This window comes from Moschus berezovskii, chromosome 10 (genome assembly GCF_049115385.1).
Source record: "Moschus berezovskii isolate FMDL1 chromosome 10, NW_MosBer_1.0, whole genome shotgun sequence".
Taxonomy (NCBI): Eukaryota; Metazoa; Chordata; class Mammalia; order Artiodactyla; family Moschidae; genus Moschus; species Moschus berezovskii.
This window is the reverse complement of record NC_142469.1, coordinates 74,392,993-74,407,556: the sequence shown is the minus strand read 5'-3', so window position 1 is coordinate 74,407,556 and position 14,564 is coordinate 74,392,993. Positions and strand designations below refer to the sequence as shown.

Genomic DNA, 14,564 nt, shown 5'->3' with positions numbered 1-14,564 from the left:
TATAATCTCAGGTTACATAAGCACCTATTTCTGTTCAAAAGATCAAGCTGGCAGAAGCTCATTGGCCACTTCATGCACGCACGGAAGCTCATTGGCCAGTTTATACGCGCGCGGGGTTTTTCTGGGGGATTTCCCTTTTTATTCTGATTGGCCCGACTTTTGGCACCAGCGGGACTTTTCTAGGGAGGAGTTTCTTAATTTTGGCGCCGGCGGGATCTTCTTAGGGAGGAGTTTCTGTGGACTTAGCCTCCACCCTCTCTCCAGGAAATCAAAACTTAGGCCTAAGCAAGGTCTCAGGCCTATCCTGGCTACTCAGATGTTAGGGCTCCTAACATCTCCCCCCTTTTCTGTTGTTCAAACGGAGGAATCTTCCTCCGTGGGTAGAGTTTGATCCAGGGATCTTTATACAGCCTTACTCAAAAACAATTTTAGGAATCTTTACTTAAAGACAACCTTATCTAAAATGGAGTAACTTTGGTTTTACGAGCAGCAAGCAGCAAGCAAAGTACAGAAGCAAAAATTGCATTACAGAAGCATTAAGTTCTACATTAGGTTACAGCGTCTAATCTGAAATCACACCCATAATATCATTTTTCAGGATATCTGGGAAATAGCTATTTCTCAGGATATCTGAACCATAGCTACTCTATTTTGACTTTTAATAGTAAAATTTTTTTAATAGCCAAAGCAGATGTCACCATTAATGACGTCAGTGTTTTTCTAGGTATGAGAAGATGCAAGAATTGGAACTCATAAAACCTTTTTCTGAAAAGATCTGACTATCTGAAAGCCTGTTCTGCCAGTTTTTTCAGAGCACAGAGTGCCTCATTCCTGATTTTCACCCTGAACTTCTTTCAGGGGGTGTTGCAGCAGCTTGCAATGGTCGTGACGTAATCTTTGTAGAGGCAGCTGGCGAGTACCAACTTCTAGTCAGCAGGGTCTCTTCATAGCCACATATCTGACCATGTGACACCATTTCATGGCCATTGTGTGCCGCGTTGCTGGGAAGGCTCATTCCCAGGTCTAGGGAAGCGATGGGCCACTCAGTGTGCTAAAATTGGACCAGGCCTTGCAAGTAGCAAAAGTCTCTGGACCACTGTCTTACTAGCCTCCTGGTCCAGGAAAATATTCCCTCTTGTTGCTTTTTCTCATACCCAGAGTAACATTATTACAATTATTGATCTCATATGGAACTGCATATCAGCATTATATCACAGGCTCAGTGAAACAAGTGACGTAGAAAATAATATAGCCATAGCTAGCAGTTAAGAGTAAAATAAGGTCTGACTTACAGTTGGCTGTTTCAGGATGGGAGAACAAATGGGTACAGAAAGTGATAAAATGGTTTTGTGGAAAGTGGACCCCAAGGAAAGAGTTTTGTGTATAAACAAACGTTTTCTTGAGATGTTAAACTGCATTTGACAATAGATCTAAGATTATTTGCCTCTTAAATGGTCTGTTCTATATTTGCCTCTGAAATCCTATATTGTTACTATGGCTGAGTGAATAGCTATTGTTTCAGTGACCTATAATCCCATCTGACTGAGTGTTCTAAACCTTTCTGATATTTGTTGACAAAACTTCCTAAATCAATCTGATGAAGCACTTTTGGCTTCTAGCTGACTTTGGGATGCTTCAGAGGGCCCCTGAAACATCCCAATGGGAGATACTACACTAATTGGGTTCAACTTCCATGTTAAATTACATGGGAAGTATTGTCAAGTGAATAATAAGTCTCGGGTATATTGTATGGTATATTGTTAATAATACAGATATCCTAGAAACAATTTATATATAAATTCTGATATATTCAGGTAAAATGTTGCCGTAATTCTGATTACTATCTTAAAGTGTTGTCACAGCACTAACCAAGTTTCTTGTGAAAATGCTTCCTCTTCCAGAAGATTTATAAAATGGACTTTTGGATAAATCCAAGTTTCTGAACTGGGTAAGAAATTAAAAGATTCTAGTGAGAAACCTGATGACTGTACAAAGGTTAACAAAAGGACCGAATGAACTGGCAAATATGCTTATAATTTTATGGTTTCTGAAAAATTACTGGTTTGAATCTGTGTTTTCCAGATTTTAGGAAACCTTTCCCTCAAACTAATTATGACTTAACAGCAATTTGGTAAAATGGTATTTAATAGACAAATTGAAGCATTTAATATTTTTCTCTGTCTGACCCCTTCAGAGACTGGAAACTCTTAGGCTTCCAGTAACTTTATCAGATAAACTAAGAAGGTTATCTCACTAACAGGTACAGAAATCTTAGTTTGGGAGACCTTAAGAAAGGGAGGAATTCACTCACATCTGTTACGCAAAATCTGTGATAAGCCTTTGAGATGACTTTCTCTAACCCTGAAAGGTCTTAAGGTTAAGTTTGAGACTCCATAAAAGTTTCAGCAAAAAAGAAAAGAAAAGTCTATGGTTATATAAATAATCAGGTCAAGTTTATTGAGAACAGATTTATTCTGTAAACAAGTCTTAATTTGGCTATATTTGGTAAAAATGAGAGTAATTTTAGGGAAAAAAATGATGTTTCAATGAGTGTTAAATCCCAGTTTGTTAATGGAAGTCTGTATCTACTAAGACTCATTTCCTGAATGGATCTTTGCTGTTATGTGATATTAATATAGGATTTGGTTGAGTTCTTAAAGAGCACCCTAGGTTTGTTTCTGAAGCTTGTCTCAGTGATCTATCTTTGGATGAAGATCAGATGCCTCATGACCTGCAACCAGGACTAGAAAAAGACATAATTTAAGGGACTCTCTCCAACCTGGATGGAAGGACTTTTTTCAGAAGAAACTACACTACACCAGGATGAGAAGACGACGACATCAGAGGTAGACAGCTTGCCCAAGATGCTGGACCTGATTCGTATGATAATTTATAATGTTTTCTTGACCTCTGCATATAAATCAAATGCTTTTCTACCATAGGCCTGATGCTATGCTAGTTTTAGAAATTAATCCAATTGTCGGGTTTGTAGACATGTAAAAGCTCATTCTGCTTATACAAAAACTCTGTTAGACTTGTGCCATCCTAATGTCCCTAAACCATGGCAAAAGTCTGCTTCTAAATTGGAAAATGAAAAACAATAGCTGGAAATCAGAGTCAGGGCTATGGGAAATCCAAGATGGCTGCTTGGCTTTTCTCAGTTCCCTGACAAACCTCATTTTTTATTTGACGGGTTAAAGCCTTCCTGGCTACAGGGTTAATGCCTCCATAATGAAAAATCATGGAATATTAAGTTTGTAAATTGTTAAATTAAGTTTCTAGTTTTGTTAATGTCTAGTGTTTACTAAGACTCACGGCTAAACAGTCCCTTGTTACGTGATACTGCTAAAAGATTTAATTAAGTTATTAAAAAGGACACTCTAGGTTAGTTTCTAAGGCTTATCTCAGTAACCAATCTTCAGATAAAGGTCAGATGCTTCATAATGTACAACCAGGAGATTAACACCAGGCTATAGTCATTTAACAAATGAAGTCAGGTGACTTGGGGTATACCAGGCTTTACCTAAGAAAAGTTCTTGACTTATAATTCTTATTTTAAAATAAATAAATTTAAAAAGTAAAATAAAATAAACAGACTATTTAGGTAAGGGGGAAAATGTGTTTCTGTTATAAAATAACACATTCTTAAGATGACTTCTCTTCTGTTTTTGTAAAGTTTTAGACAGAAGGCATATGTCTTGCTGAACCAAATCTGATTGTAAAGACACTTACAGGAGTGCTACCATAGAATAGAGACTGGATATTTACAGAAGCTCCAATCGCTTGATGTGCACAAACATAAGAGAGAAACTAAGGAAAATAACCTTTGCTCTAAACAATGGGACATTATTTGAGTAAACAAGGTACCTTGCAGTTACAGGGTCCAAAACAAGGGTCCTCATTTGTGCTCCCTGCACCACTGCAGTTACAGGGTTTGCAGTCTGGGTAGCCAGTGTAACCTCTGGCACAGTGATCACAGCTCACCCCTCTGAAGCCAGGCTTACAATGACAGGACCCAGGTGCCAGACCTAATAAAAGATGAAACACATATCAGTATCTTCAAATTAACTCGTAAATCTGAGACTATCACAAGATGGAAAAGTGGTTTGGGGTTAAAAATATACTACTTTAAAATAAAAACCTAATAACAATCATCTAAGTAAAACAAAGAAAAAGACTAAAGGTATTCAAACCAAATGTCCATCAACAAATGAATGGATAAAGAAGATATGGTGTATATATATACAATGGAATAATACTCAGTCATAACAAAGAATGAAATAATGCCATTTGCAGCAACATAGATGGATCTAGAGATTATCATACTAAGTAATAAGTCAGAAAGAGACAGACACCATATGGTATCACTTACATGTAGATTCTAAAATATGACACAAATGAACTTAGCTACCAAGCAGAACAGAACAGACAAAGAGAACGGATTTGTGATTGCCAAAGAAGAGAGGATTGTGGGAAGGATGAATTCGAGTTTGAAATTAGCAGATGCAAACTATTTATATAGAGAATGGATAAACAACAAGGTCTTATTGTATAGCACAGAGAGGTATATTCAATGGGATGTAGAAAAACTGAAGTCAAACTTTTAGGCTTAAATATTTCCATTATTAAAAAATGTAAAAAAAAAATGTAAACAAATTAAAACTTAATTCATGCAATTATAAAAAACATAAAACAAAATAAATACCATAGGAAGCAAGGGATATTTGAAACATAAACAAAAAGAAATGAAAAGGAAGCAAATAAAAAGGAACCTTAGACAAGGCTAATTAAGGATATCAAAGGAAAACAAATGATGAAAGAATTCCCACAAAATATTTCAGTATTGGTTAATTTTTATAGTATTCTCAATGTTTGAAACTCGTATGTAACATACAAAAAAACAGACATGAATGTAATTCAGTTTATGAAGCTCATGAATACATGACAACAAAATCAAACAGAGATAACCCAAAATAAACTTGGCCTACTCTTTTGCAACCCCATGAACTATAGCTCCTCTATCCATGGAATTTCCCAGGAGTTAATGCAGCTGATGACTTGAAGTTGAAGCCGATGCTCATTTACCATTCCAGAAATCCCAGGGCCCTCTACTAAATCAATTCTGCCTGGATAATAGTACATCTCTTTAAAATACAGTTTACTGAAAATTTTAAGCCCAGTGTTGAGATCTACTGCTCAGAAAAAAAAAGTTTCAAAATATTACTGAACATTTTGATGAGGAACCTCATCATCCAAGAGCTCTGATGGAGATGTACAGTGAGATTCACATTGTTTCCAAGCCTGTTAACACATCTATTCTGCAGCCCATGGATCAAGAAGTAATTCTGATTTTCAAGTCCTATTATTAATATAAATATATATTCTAAGACTACAGCTGCCTTAGATAGTGATTCCACTGATGGACCTGGGCAAAGTCAATTGAAAACCTTCTAGGAAGGAGTCACCATTCTAAATGCAATTAAGAACATTACAAGTTAATGGTGTTAGGTAAAATGGTGTTAGTCCAGAATGGTGGTGGCTAAAAAGTAAGGGAAAAGCCTGCAAAATAAGAACAAAGGAAGGTCCGAGGACTGGAGTGAGGACCTCAGGTAAAACAAACAGCACCTCTGGCTAGCCCAATTTACATAAGGCAGGCCCAGGGGGAGGAGAAAAAACATAAAAAGAGGAGCCAAAATTGGGCTGGCAGGGCCTCTTTTCTCTTCGTGTCTTTTGGGTCGGCATGCCCTCACACCTTAAGGATGTATTTTCCTTTACTTTCTAAATAAAACTGAGCTGTAACAGTGGTCCATCCAAGAGCTGTAATGCTGGTCTGTCCATCAATTCAAATTTTTATTTCAACGAGTCAGAACCGAGGAAATTACAAACTCCCCTGACATCTATGGTGCCGTTCTTGGCTGAAACAACCTCGGCTTGCCACCACCACCCCCAACCTGCAAGGAGGTGGCCAAGCACAGCAGGTGCCCAACTCAGTGAAAGCTCCCTCCCGTGGTGGGAGCTGAATGCAAGGAAAACCCAGCGCAGGGGAAGTGACAAGAAGCCTGGCATGCTGGAAAGCAGGACAGTGAAAAACAAACTCAGCAGAAACACACAGCTCAGTCTGATTCCAGAAGATGTCTGGTTAAGGAAGGAGGTCCTCGCTTCTATGGCTAGAAGGACATATGCCTAACAAAATCTTAATTCCTTTACAATTTCTTGTTTCCTTGAAACCCCCAAGAACAGGCGAGCAGCAGTGGGTGCAATTGAGGGACTCTGGAGAGGCTACTCCCCAGTGTGTCCTGAAGGCTCCACTATCCTCTGTGCTTTAGTAGCTGTTTACCCAAGCGGGTGGCGGGGGTGGGGGGTGGTTCTTCTGTCCTTAATCTTCTTTGTGCCAAGGATCAGGCCAATGAAAATTGTGAGCACAGGTCAGGTATTTAGCAGATTTTCCAGCAGGTTATGAAGGGGATTCCTTGGCACGTTTTTCCCACTACTTTTTCCTCCCATCCTCAGCTCCTCTCTCCCAGGACTTGAGCCTGGCCAAAACCCATGGTGCCTGGCTTCAGGACCTAATGAAGCTCAGGCTTTGATGTCTCATTGCAAAAAATTCAGTTAGAGACACAGGGATAGGTAAGAAGTGGATTTGTTAGGATTCAGAGAGAAGCACACTCCACAAAGGATATGGGCCATCACAGAGGAGAGTGCAGTGGCCATAGAATGTGGTGTGGCTAGAGCTGGGTGAATTCATATGCTAATGAATGGGAGGATCATTCCAACCATTAGGGAATCACCCACTCCTCTGTCTTTTGACAGTGCCTTGGAACTGTCCTGGCACCTCTGGGTGTGTTATTTAGCTTGCAGATTGGGGATCAGGGTTTAGTTGAATTTGACTTGTCATCTTAGACTCCTTTGATTTTAATCTTTATGTTATGCCCTTGGGCTATGTCATTCTTTCAAAAGTTGTGCCCTGCTCCCTTTCCTCCTGTTTCATGCTCTTTTCCTGAGCCATATCTGGGCCCACAATGTTGCCTCTACAATCTTCTGGAGGGACAACCAGAAAATAGCTGGCCCTTGAGAAGGAAATACTATATAATATTCAATCCCTCTAGATATTCAGGCTTTCATCAAATCTCCACTCCACTTTTATGGAATATCTGGTCTGATCAATTTGTTCTTAAGCCACTTACTAATTACCAGGACCCTGCCCCCTTGAAGGCAACATTGCTCAACCTCACTTTTTATTAAATACTCTTAATGCCTCTGACAGGACCAGATAACCCACTCCTTTGTCATTACTTCTGTTATTACCTAAAGTGGGTCTATGACGATGAAGTGTTTACCATTGGAGACACCCTAATCTGCTCTTATGGAGGACTAGGAGAGGAAATTAGTGACTTATATTCCCTTCGAGAACTAAGAGAATAAGGCTGATGGCTGCTTCACCAGGTATGAAGACTTAGGGTACAGGCTTGGATTGCTTTACATCATGATATCTATTCCCATCTGCGTGAACAAACTGGCAATGAGTTAAAACTACAACCCCTTAATCCTACCCAGCACTTGTCACACTGGAGACCTCGGGGACACCCAACTCTAGTCTGGGGATCCCAGGATGTCAACCTGCCTCAAGCTGCCTAGGGATCTGGTCCTCTAAATGTTGTCATGCCTCAACTTGTCCAGGGATCTGCCAGTCCAGGGGTCCCAGGAGGTCGACATGCCTCGACCTGCCCAGGGACCCAATTCTCAGGAGGCCAACCTGCCTCGACATGCCTGGGGATTCGATCTCCAGGAGGCTGCCATGCCTCAGGTTGCCTGGGGATCTGCACCCTGATCCGGGGTCACCCGGATCTCAGGTTGCCACAGTACTGGGTAGAATAAGCTTCAGAAAGACTCACCCCTAAGGAAGTCTACCCATGAAGAGGGAGGCAAAGACCCAGAAAAGGGAGAAAAGGAAAAGGACAAGGCATTCCGAGATGCTGGCCACCCTCCAGGGAAGCCCTATGGCAAACCCTGAGTCCCTGAAGGACAAGGTACGAGGCAAATGCTTAATCTGTAGACAGGCGGGGCATTGGGCCAGAGTGTCCAAACCATGACAAGTCTCCTAAAATGGTTTGCCACAAATGCCATAATTTGGGACATTGTACGGCAATGTCCCAATGGGTATCTTGCTCTTGGGACTCAAGAGCCTCAAGGGCAAACACCAAGCCTTCCCTTATGATGGTTCAACAGGACTGAAATGGCCCACTCCAGCCAACCCGCCTGTCACAGATAACCAGTACAGGGCTGGAGCTAAGGGTGCAACTGGATGTGGCAGGTAGGTCCAAGAATTTCTTGGTTGACACAGGGGACACCTACTCTGTCCTGACCTCATACTCCAGAACCTTCTACTCCCATACCTGTACCATTTTGGGTGCTACAGGAAAAACAATTACTAAAAGATTCACCCGAGCACTTTTTTGTTGCTGGAATGGACAAATATTTTCCCACCAGTTTCTGGTGGTCCCTGAGAGTCCTACTCCCTTTATTGGGAAGAGATATACTCACTAAACTGGGGACCACCCTTGTGATGGGAAGCTTTTCAGCGTCTAGAGCCCTACAGCTTCTGGTTACTACTGAAGAACCCATTATACCCTCTCCAATAGAAAGGGACCAGAAACTATGGGAGGACAAAATTAACCCCCAGGTGTTAGACCAGGGGACTCCTGAACGAGCCTACCAAGTTGAACCAATCATCATTGTCCTCTGAGATCCCACTCGGTTTCCTAACCAGAAACAATATCCCCTCAGAAGAGAAGCTCGGGAAGGACTACAACCTCTAATAAATAAATTCCTTGACTGAGGGCTATTGGTCCCCACCAATTCACTGTGTAATGCCCCAATCCTCCCTGTAAAGAAAAAGGATGGAACCTGTTGAATAGTTGAAGATCTCCAGCTCATAAATGAAGCTGTAGTCCCTCTCCATCCCACAGTACCCAATCCCTATGTAATCTTAGGAGAAATCCGACCCAGTGCCAAGTAGTTTACAGTCTTGAATCTCAAAGATGCATTCTTTTGCATACCACTGGCTAAAGAATCCCAATATCTTTCTGCCTTCGAGTGGGAGGCTCCAGTAGGAAAACACCAACAGATGACTTGAACAGTATTACCTCAGGAGTTCAGAGATAGTCCCCACCTGTTTGGGCAGGCTCTTAGATCTGGACTTGGGACCTAACAGGAAAATATTACAATACATAGATGACCTACTAAACTGCTCTCCAGATGAGAAAACTGCCCAACAACATGCAATTCAGTTTCTAAAATTTTTGGCAGGGAAGGGATATAAAATCTCCTGTACTAAGGCACAGATGGTCGAGACAAAGGTCACTTACCTGGGAGTTCAGATTACACACGGGTCCAAGAGGCTATCCTCTGATTAGGTACAAGGAATGCTTCAGTTGCCCCCGCCCATGACTCAAAAACAATTGCAAGCTTTCCTGAGGCTAACTGAGTATCATAGAATCTGAACACCCAACTATGGTCTAATTGCCCAGTCCTTATATGAAAACTTGAAGGGACAGGATGATTCAATCCCACCAATGTGGGGAACTCCTCAAAAGAAGGCAGTCAGTTCAGTTCAGTCACTCAGTCGTGTCCGACTCTCCCATGAACGGCACCACGACAGGACTCCCTGTCCATCACCAACTCCTGGAAACCACCCAAACCCATGTCCACTGTGTCAGTGATGCCATCCAACCATCTCATCCTCTGTCATCCCCTTCTCCTCCTGCCCCCAATCTTTCCCAGCTTCAGGGTCTTTTCAAATGAGTCAGCTCTCTGCATCAGGTGGCCAAAGTACTGGAGTTTCAGCTTCAACATCAGTCCCTCCAATGAATACCCAGGATTGATCTCCTTTAGAATGGACTGGTTGGATCTCCTTGCAGTCCAAGGGACTCTCAAGAGTCTTCTCCAACACCACAGTTCAAAAGCATCAATTCTTTGGCGCTCAGCTTTCTTCACAGTCCAACTCTCACATCCATACATGACCACTGGAAAAACCATAGCCTTGACTAGACGGATCTTTGTTGGCAAAGTAATGTCTCTGCTTTTTAATATGCTCTCTAGGTTGGTCATAACTTTCCTTCCAAGGAGCAACAGTCTTTTAATTTCAAGGCTGCAGTCACCATCTGCAGTGATTTTGGAACCCAGAAAGAAAAAAACCAGCTATTGTTTCCACTGTTTCCCTATCTATTTCCCATGAAGTGATGGGACTGGATGCCATGATCTTTGTTTTCTGAATGTTGAGATTTAAGCCAACTTTTTCACTCTCCTCTTTCACTTTCATCAAGAGGCTCTTTAGTTCTTCTTTACTTTGTGCCATAAGGGTGGTGTCATCTGCATATCTGAGGTTATTGATATTTCTCCCGGCAATCTTGATTCCAGCTTGTGCTTCTTCCAGCCCAGTGTTCCTCATGATGTACCTCTGCATATAAGTTAAATAAGCAGGGTGAAAATATACAGCCTTGACGTACTCCTTTTCCTATCTGGAACCAGTCTGTTGTTCCATGACCAGTTCTAACTGTTGCTTCCTGACCTGCATACAGGTTTCTCAAGAGGCAGGTCAGGTGGTCTGGTATTCCCATCTCTTTCAGAATGTTCCACAGTTTATTGTGATCCACACAGTCAAAGGCTTTGGCATAGTCAATAAAGCAGAAATAGATGTTTTTCTGGAACTCTCTTGCTTTTTCCATGATCCAGCGGATGTTGGCAATTTGATCTCTGGCTCTTCTTCCTTTTCTAAAATCAGCTTGAACATCTGGAAGTTCATGGTTCACATATTGCTGAAGCCTGGCTTGGATAATTTTGAGCATGACTTTACTAGCGTGTGAGATGAGTGCAATTTTGTGGTAGTTTGAGCATTCTTTGACATAACCTCTTAGGGATTGGAATGAAAACTGACCTTTTCCAGTCCTATGGCCATTGCTGAGTTTTCCAAATTTGCTGACATATTGAGTGCAGCACTTTCACAAAATCATCTTTTAGGATTTGAAGTAGCTCAACTGGAATTCCAAAACAAGCTTTAACTCAAGCACCTGCATTGAGGTTGCCAGACCCAGAAAAAGCATTCCAATTTTATGTCCACAAAAAAGAAGGAATAGCCTTGGGGAATGTTAACTCAAAGTATGGGACCTGAGCCCCAGACTGTAGCTTATTTTCCAAGAGGCTAGACCAAACCTCCCTAGACCCAGGGAGGCTGACCTCCCTGCCTTCAAAATCTTGCAGTTATTGCAATCCTGATAGAAGGTGCTTTAAAACTCTCTTTTTGGGGCAAACTATTTTTACCAGCCACCAACTGAAACAACTCCTAAACGGGAGAGGCCATTTATGGATGTCTGATCAAAGAATTCTCAGATATCAAGTAGTGTTAATGGAAATTCTAGGCCTCACTATATCCCCTTGTGAGATTCTTAACTCAGCCACCCTCTTGCCTACCTCCGAGGGCTCTCTCCTCTTTCAGTCTTGCCTAGAAATCTTGGACTGCTGGACAAAATGCCAAGAGGGATTGTTGGAAGATCCTCTGACCAATCCTGAGAAAATCTGATACACTGATGGAAGCAGCTTTGTCTTGGATGGAAAAAAAAGAGAGCTGGATATGCAGTAGTCTCTGATTTTGAGACTATAGAGGCTAAACCTTTGCCACCAGGTCCTTCAGCCCAGTTAGCTGAGCTCATAGCCCTGACTCAAGCTTTAAAGCTAGGAAAAGGAAAAAGAGTAGCCATTTACACTGACTCTAAGTATGCCTTTCTGGTGCTTCATGCTGCTATTTGGAAAGAAAGAAGCCACTTGACCACCCAAGAGTCCCCAGTCAAATATGGTGACCAAATCCTTAGGCTCTTGGAAGCAGTTCATCTGCCAGCTAAGGTTTCAGTCTCCCACTGTAAAGGATACCAAAAAGAGCATGGAAGTGGCACGTGGTAACCAAGCAGCCAATCAAGAAGCTAGGAGAATAGCATTACAGAACAATGACCTAATATAGGGGTTGCCACGTTAGTTCCACAAACTAATTTTTCAGAAACTCCTTCATATACTGAAGGTGAGACTCTTAAAACTAAGAATGAGGGCTTTCAAGAAGATCGCATGGGGTAGTTCCAAAAGGAGGGACTCCTTTTTCTGCCTGGAAACCTCCAATGGAAGTTGGTTAACTCCTTACATGCCACAACTCATTTAGGGGAAAAGGCCCTCCAAAGATTACTAGAAATGTCCTTCAGAGGAACAGGCCTCCAAACGACTATAAGGTAAGTGGTCTCCTCTTTTCCCACTTGCCAATTAACGCCCAAGGAGCTCAAAGATCCTAGCTGGCCCAGCCTGTCAAGTGACATGGGACCTACCCAGGAGAGAACTGGCAGATGGACTTCACCTAGATGCCAGTTTCTCAAGGGTACCTATTAGTCATGATAGGTACATTCACAGGATGGATTGAAAGTTTTCCCACCTGGACTGAGAAGGCTGAAGAGTGGTTAAAAAAAAAAGAAAAAAACTGCTCCATGAAATCATTCCGAGATTTGGTCTGTTCAGGTCATTACAAAATGACAATGGTACATCATTTACATCTAAGGTCACCCATGGGGTCTCTAAAGCATTAGGGCATTACTCATTATCTCCATTGTGCCTGGAGGCCTCAGTCTTCAGAAAAAGTAGAAAGAGCCAACCAATTCTTAAAATCAGCAATAAAAAAGATAACCCAGGAGACCTCCCTGGGATGGAAGGAGGCTTTCCCAATAGCTCTCCTCCGCACCTGTATTGCCCCTAAGGAACAGGTTGGTCTTAGTCCTTATGAGATGCTATATGGAGACCATTTGCTTATGTCAATGACCTCTTCCAAGATCCGGTCTTATACCATGGCCATTGGGCAGTTCCAACAGGATATACGTTTATGGGGTGTTCAACTAGAACCCCCAAAATTCTAAAGAGTCACCATTATAAGCTCCAGGGACTCAAGACCTAATTAAAGTCTGGAAAGATGGGTCCCCAAAGGCTTAACCCCAGGCCACATTGAAGGGCCCCTACCCTGTAATATTTTGTTCCACCATAGCAGTTAAGGTACCAGGACATGACTCCTGGATTCACTATTCAAGAGTCAAGCCATGGAAGAAAATGGAAGAGGACACTCAATACACCTGTGAGCCCCTGGGAGATCTCATACACCTATTCAGAACTACAAATGAATGCCATTTTAATGAACACTCCCAAACTTAAGTTTCTGGGGTTAATATTTCTCAGGGAAGCTCTAAAGAGCCAGTATAGCTGGGCAGGGGTTGTACTGCAAAACAGACAGGAGATAGATCTCCTGATCCCTGAACAAGGAGGGCCTTGAGCCATCTTGAGTGAGACATGTTGTTTCTGGGTAAATACCTCCAGCTAAGTGAAAGAAAGTCTCACAGACCTCAAGAGAAACATTCAGACCCTACAGGATCTCAAAGAATGAACTGGAGGGTTCTTGGGGGTGGCTACAAACTTTTGGGGGGCATTCGCCGGGTGAGGGGGGATTTGGAGTTGGCTAATGCCCCTACTGCTGGATTTAAAAAGGCAGAGGAACCAGAGATCAAATTGCCAACATCTGCTGGATCATCAAAAAAGCAAGAGAGTTCCAGAAAAACATCTATTTCTGCTTTATTGACTATGCCAAAGCCTTTGACTGAGTGGATCACAATAAACTGTGGAAAATTCTGGAAGAGATGGGAATACCAGACCATCTGACCTGCCTCTTGAGAAATCTGTATGCAGTCAGGAAGTAACTGTTAGAACTGGACATGGAACAACCAACTGGTTCCAAATAGGAAAAGGAGTACATTGAGGCTGTATATTGTCATCCTGCGTGTTTAACTTATATGCAGAGTACATCATGAGGAATGCTGGGCTGGAAGAAGCAAAAGCTAGAATCAAGATTGCCAGGATAAATATCAATAACCTCAGATATGCAGATGACACCACCCTTATGGCAGAAAGTGAAGAGGAACTGAAGAGTCTCTTGATGAAAGTGAAAGAGGAGAGTGAAAAAGTTGGCTTAAAGCTCAACATTCAGCAAACAAAGATCATGGCATCCAGTCCCATCACTTTATGTCAAATATATGGGGAAACAGTGGAAACACTGGCTGACTTTATTTTTCTGGGCTCCAAAATCACTGCAGATGGTAACTGCAGCCATGAAATAATGACTCTTACTCCTTGGAAGAAAATTTATGACCAACCTAGTTAGCATTTTAAAAGTAGAGACATTACTTTGCCAACAAAGGTCCATCTATTCAGAGCTATGGTTTTTCTAGTAGGAGTTGTATGGATGTGAGAGTTGGACTGTGAAGAAATCTGAGCACTGAAGAATTGATGCTTTTGAACTGTGGTGTTGCAGAAGACTCTTGAGATTCCCTTAGCCTGCAAGGAGATCCAACCAGTCCATCCTATAGGAAATCAGCCCTGAATGTTCATTGGAAGGACTGATGTCGAAGCTGAAACTCCAATACTTTTGCCACCTCATGCGAAGTGCTGACACATTTGATAAGACCCTGATGTTGGAAAAGATTGAGGGCGGGAGG

General features: G+C 41.9%; 1 protein-coding gene across 1 annotated transcript in view; it reads right to left on the bottom strand.

Moving 5' to 3' along the window:
* Positions 1–14,564, bottom strand: part of LAMA2 (laminin subunit alpha 2) — a 710,698-nt gene that overhangs the window by 409,108 nt on the left and 287,026 nt on the right. Inside the window, exon 10 of the mRNA XM_088840739.1 lies at positions 3,868–4,028. Within this exon, the coding sequence (XP_088696865.1) occupies positions 3,868–4,028 (161 nt within the window). The remainder of the gene's footprint in view (positions 1–3,867; positions 4,029–14,564) is intronic.